Source organism: Cajanus cajan, chromosome 6 (assembly GCF_000230855.2).
Source record: "Cajanus cajan strain Asha chromosome 6, NIPB_CcT2T_4, whole genome shotgun sequence".
Lineage (NCBI taxonomy): Eukaryota > Viridiplantae > Streptophyta > Magnoliopsida > Fabales > Fabaceae > Cajanus > Cajanus cajan.
Window position 1 is genome coordinate 2,081,350 of NC_138522.1, and position 6,219 is coordinate 2,087,568.

Below are 6,219 nucleotides of genomic sequence, written 5' to 3' on the forward strand. Positions count from 1 at the left end.
ATTTTTTGCATAATAGTTTAACATAGAATAAACATGTGAAGTAAATAAATAATTATTATGTTTTAGTAGAAAAATAATTAAAGTTAGGTATGTGATGAATTTGAAAAAAGAAGATAATAAATATGAAAGAAATACTTTCTTTTTGTATTATATCAGTCATTTTGAGTCATAGAAAAATGGGTCAATAATTCAATTAGTTTAAAATTTGGTCACTAAAATGGTCACTTTAAAATTGGTTATTATAACAGTCACTAAATTGATTATTACAAAATAAGTTGCTAAGTTTGTCGTTATAAAATAGGTTACTAAATTAGTTGTTATCAAAATTGGTATCTAATTTGGTTACTATAATATTGGTAATTAAAACAGTCAGTATAAAATTGGTCGATGAGATGGTCATTAAAAATTGGTCAATAAGTTAGTCATTGTAAAATAAGTTACTAAGTTGGTCATTATAAAATTAGTCACAAAATCGGTTATAAAAAAATTGGTCATTAAATTAGTTTTTAAATCGGACTCTAGATTGGTAGCTAAAATTAACAACCAGTGATTTAGCTACTTTCTACAATTAGTATCTAATTCAGTCACTTATTGATTTAGTAACTGATTTTGTTAATTTAGAGACTGAAAATTTAGTCTCTAAAGACAAGTTTTCTTGTAGTGGAGAGAGAACGAAGTTAAGGTAATGTGAAAAATAAACTAAAGCTCGACTTTCATAGTTAGTTATTTTCAACATTCTTTTAGATAGATTTTAGTGACAATCGGTGTCAAGAGTTTTTTTACTATAAAATTATAATAAATAAATAAATATACTAAAATTTTAAAATATATTTACCAAGCATTCACACATATTTTTATTATTACATGGGAAATTGGTTAATCGTAAATCAATTTCTTAATTGCATTTTTATAATTTTATTTACTTTGTAATATTATTATTATTATTTTTATATAATATATATTTCAAAATTTAATTTATTATCTTAAAATTAGTTACTATATAAATAGACTCATAATTATTATTTTACAACTTAAAAATTTTGTAAGAAGAGATTATAAATAATTTAAAAATACATAATTTTATTACGCAATACAAATAAAATAGTATACATACACTACTAAAAGAAATATTTTAAAAGATCAATTACATTGTCAAAATAATAATATCAGTAATAAAAAAAAAATAACTTCCTTACATACTTTGAAATCAAATTTATAACACACACCACACTTAAACCAAAATAAATAAAAAATATATAAATAAATTTCACATATGCCTCATAATCAAATTCATAGACAACAACTAATGATGTTTATGTCCACCTATATTACATGTGTTTGAGTTCAACAAATGAGAAACACATGTATTGTGCCAGAGATGCTTAACCAAATGAGGGACGACCAATTAGACAATTCGGAGTTAAATTGGATGAAATGTGGTGTATTGTGACAAATTCATAAAATTACACATAACTTACTCAAATGTCATTGTTGCTTATATATGTGCTCACCAAGATTACATGTCTTACATATACACATCCCCTTACATGTTGATACACATATCTAATGTGTACAAAGGATTATTTAGACAACCGTCCAATGAATAATATTAGTCATATTGTAATGAATCACAAATCTATCCCAATCCAAACAAGCAAAAATAAAAATAAAAAAAGGGTTGTCCAAAATCTTTGCATATAGACACATAAATGAATATGAGGAAACTTGATTAATCGAAAAGATGTTTCATGTATAAGAATTCAGGTCATACAAAAAGAAATTGTTCTTATTGTGTGGAAAATTTCAACCAACAACAATCATTTCCATAAAATATTCTATTATTTTTGTACCTTTCATTATGTTCTTCATGTTATTTTGATTTAAAGTCAATTTTAACAATTTCATGTGTTTTTTGAAATCTTAATTTTACTTACTATAATATATTATAAATATTTTTGAAAAATATTTTTATTTTCTTCTAATATATATTTGAACACACATGTTATACAATGTATTAATTATCATTAAAAAATAACACAATTATAATAAAAACAAATATATTGTAAAATAAAATTACAAATTTAAAATTTATTTATGTATTAATTAGTTTTAATAAAATATAAGTTAATAATTTAAATAAAAAACATTATATAAAAATAATAATATAAAAAATGAAATTGTGAAAAAAATTGCAATTGATAAATGGATTAGTGATTAACTAATTTCTTAATGCAGAAATAAAAAAATGAAAAATTTAATGTAAGAAATTGGTTAGTGAGAAACCAATTTTTCAATATAAAGAGTAATTGTAACATTGATAAATATATTTCAAGATATGATATTTTGGTAAAAAAAATTTATTTTGTAATATTATAATAAAAAAGTATTTGACATCGATTGTATCTTTTTTTTAATATTGGTTAATTCAAGTTTGAGTGAATCTTAATCTCTTAATCACTCTTTTCATGCTGTAGTGGATTGAAAATTCAAACTCGTTGCATTTGGTACTAGTTTGTTTTGTTTAAAATAAAAAAAATGAAATTCATGATTAATTACCTAAAAAGTAACAAAAATATTTAAAATTTGAAAAATTAAAAATCAACCAAGCAAACTTTTTATTTTATTACTCATGTATTGACAATTATGACTGAAAATGAAATGACAAATAATCAAATAACGTCTCCTATTATGTAGCAAAATAAGAGACATGTACTTATGTGCATCATGTAGTAAAATAGAAAATGGATCCTCTCAAATACGAAACATGCCCTTAAATGCATTAATTGTATCCCATTATTTGTAGTTGACAAATGCAAAGCACAATGCCAAATGCCACTTTAAAATGCGTAAATAAAATCAAGGGAAATGTCATTACATTATTACCCCTTCAAAGTTCAAACGATTCCAATAATTAAAAGTTAAGTGGACAACTCGACGAATCAATTAGATAGGACAAAATCGCTCCACCCTATTTCATCCTATTTTATTGATGGGTTAAAATAAATTAATTAGTTGAATCATCTAACTTTTACCATCACCATATAATCTTACTAACAACTCATTCATTTAAATGGTCTTGATTCAATTCTTTTAAGATAAATCTCAAATTCAAATTTTCTGTATAAAAAGTAATCAAGTGCAAAAAGATTAGAATATTATTAATTAAGATTAATATATGATTTAAAGAATTGAGAAATAACTGTGGCAGAGATTTTTTTAATTTATTTAATGATTTCAATTATGACATTTTTATCATTTGAGAAATAAATAAAAATGGTAATTGAAATAATTTAGAGAATAAAATAAAATAAAATATTATTTAGGATATTTGTAAAGAAAGATTTGATCCGATAGAAACGTGGCCTAAAGTGGGGAGGGGAGGGGCATGGTTGTATGTGTATGAGGTATCTGTTGATCTGTCATATCCCATAGCAAACAGTGTTTGGCTTTGGCAGCCAAGTAAGGAGCTGGTATTGGAACGTTACACCCTGTGCTGCGCCCATACCCTTCCTAATTACAATTAACAATACTAATCCAATTAAATTAATGGTAATTAAGGTTTTTCTTCCAGAATATACTCCTTCCTCATCCCCTTCTCCATTATCCACAACTTGCAACCCTTAATCAATTTCAATTCCACTCCCTTCAGATCTACGTCGTTTCGATCCACCCCTGCCGTTTCCGTTTAGATCCTCTCCTGTTACATTACAAACCACATCAAAAGATTCTTTCTCCACACAGAACAAACGCTTCTTAAGCTCCATTTATCCATTTTCCAAACCCTCTTCGCTCCTCGCGCGCGCTTCGGGTATGGATTTGGACGATTTCCGATCCATATTGGACACCGCGGGCGTCGACGTCTGGATGTTCATCGACGCCGCAATCGCCGTCGCCTCCGCCGACTCTGCCGCCGAATTGAGGCGTCGCCGAGACGGCATAGTCGAGCGCCTCTACGCCGCCACGGCACCGCCGCCGCGCTGCCGGAATTGCGACAACGGCCACCGCCTCAACGGCCACCAAGTCAACAAACAGATTAGCCCTAGCCCTAGCCCCGAACGACAACCGCAACATCGTGCCACCGCTTCCCCCGCCACGCCGCAGTCTGTCGACAACGACAACGCCGACGACGGCGGCGAGGATTTAGATCCTTACGGCGGCTTGTTCGACGACGAGCAGAAGAAGGTTCTGGAAATTAAAGAGCAACTCGAAGAGCCTGACCAGGTATTGTTCAATTCGACGAGTGTTTATTTTTAAATTTGAGATTGGAAGTTAAATTGGAAATAAATTTATGATTATGATTGCTTGTTTTGTTTTCCTTTGTAGTCTGAAGATTCCTTGGTGGAGTTGCTGCAAAACCTCGCGGACATGGATATTACATTTCAAGCGTTAAAGGTAAATTCTGTTTTGAAACGTTTTTTTTTTTCCCCTCTCCTTCTTTTATGGGTTGCTTAACGGTATTTGAATTTTTATCTCTGATTCCTGTAGGAGACTGACATCGGGAGACACGTGAATCGGTTACGGAAACATCCTTCTAACGACGTTCGGCGATTGGTGAAGCTGCTTGTCAGGTTTCGAAAGAGATATAATAATTTCGTGATTTTTTTTGTTGTTGCGGAAATTAATGTTGTCGTGTTGCGGGAGCTCGAGTTGATTTGTTTGTTAATTTTGCAGGAAGTGGAAGGAAATTGTGGATGAGTGGGTGAAGACGAATCGACAGGGAGGGAGCAACACTCTGATGGGTATTCTTAATTATTATTATTATTAAGGGATTTTGTGAGAAATTATTGAAGGGCATGTGAGATTGTTAATGGTAATTAATGATGATGTTGGCAGCTGATGGAGACTCGCCTGTGCAGAAAGCCACCCAAAATGGGCATCAGCAGGTTGAAGTTGAAGTCAAAGAAATGTTTTTCTTTGAAAGTTGAGGGAGGCTTGCTTGCTAATATTCATTCTTCTATTATTCTTTTTGCAGATTCCTGATTTCGCATACTCGCCAAATCCACACAGTGAGCATAGCATCTGATTCAAATCTTTTGGATACTGTTTGTTGTTTGCATTTGGTTTGATTCATATGCTGCTTTCGGCTGACGCAGATGGGAGCTCTGGCTCTGACCGGAACAACTCAGAAGTAGAACACAAACCCAAAGTAATTCCTCGCCCAAAACCCACGCCATCACCCTCAGTTTCCACCCCTGCTTCCGCCACTCAAAACGTACGGAAATTATTTTACAACCATTTTGGTGTCTCTGAAATATAAATGTGGTGCGGTGGGGTTTAAGTAAAAGGGGTGTCTTAAGTGGTCCTGACACAGTGTTGTTGAATGATTGCAGAGACAGAGAGAGAGCAATTTTGACGCGGATGCAAGGCTTGCTTCCGCGAGAAGGAGGCTTCAAGAGAACTACAAAGAGGCTGAAAATGGTGGATTTTTTGTTTCCGTAGTTTTCATTTTCCATCATGATACTTGTCTCGATATATATAACTGACGGTTAATTTGGTGTGTTTGTGGGGTGTATAGCCAAAAGGCAAAGAACGATTCAGGTGATGGACATCCATGAGTTACCAAAGTCAAAACCCAAGAATGCCTTCTTTGGGAAGAACAAAGGTGGTGGTGGTGGTGGTTCTCAGGGAAGGCACTGGTGAATGGTGATGATGCATATTTCCATTGTTCGTGCCACTTTGCTTGTAAAAAGGCTTGTGGGGGTTTCCGGATAAGTCAGTCCCAAACCCTGTTCATCATCATCCCTGTGGAATTTTCCTGCGCTCATAAACCTATTTTTTCTTCTTCCTTGTGGTTTTTATTTACTTAAATTAATAATAACCGAAGAAAAAACTCCTCAATATTTTTTCTTCTTGAAAGGGTACCCATCCAACCCGCGTTTGTCGGTTTGTTGAGGAGCACGTGATTTCAGGAAACAGGATAGGGATTGGACGGGGTAGGGCTAAAAAAGGTTTTTCGTCATAGATGCAAAACATCGTTTTCTGAGGGTCAAGTTTGAACTCTGGTGCATTAGGTTTAAAGGATGCATTACTCCATTAATTACATCTTAGCCTTTTTCTTGAAGAAAAAAAAGCAAACGGAAGTCAAGTAATGATCATACTTCATGATTTTACTCCGGGTGGGTGGGAATGTAGTTGCTGTGGGCAAGCTTAGGAAGTTGACACGATCACAAAACTTGGCCTCTCTTAATTATTGAGTTCGAATCCTTTGCCGTAAAAAAT

At 32.4% G+C, this 6,219-nt stretch overlaps 1 protein-coding gene across 2 annotated transcripts; it reads left to right on the forward strand.

Moving 5' to 3' along the window:
- Window positions 1-3,391: 3,391 nt before the first annotated feature.
- On the forward strand, window positions 3,392-5,840 carry LOC109796675 (putative mediator of RNA polymerase II transcription subunit 26c). 2 transcript variants are annotated; one of them, XM_029270798.2, is made up of 9 exons: window positions 3,392-4,221; window positions 4,324-4,392; window positions 4,486-4,568; window positions 4,672-4,739; window positions 4,834-4,883; window positions 4,973-5,006; window positions 5,094-5,146; window positions 5,331-5,418; window positions 5,516-5,840. In XM_029270798.2, exons 1-9 carry the CDS (start codon window positions 3,811-3,813, stop codon window positions 5,638-5,640), a joined length of 981 nt encoding a protein of 326 aa, XP_029126631.1. In that variant the 5' UTR covers window positions 3,392-3,810; the 3' UTR covers window positions 5,641-5,840. The 2 variants fall into 2 exon arrangements, with proteins under 2 accessions (XP_029126631.1, XP_020212011.1); XM_020356422.3 differs by having other exon boundaries at window positions 3,399-4,221; window positions 5,094-5,212.
- Window positions 5,841-6,219: the final 379 nt, after the last annotated feature.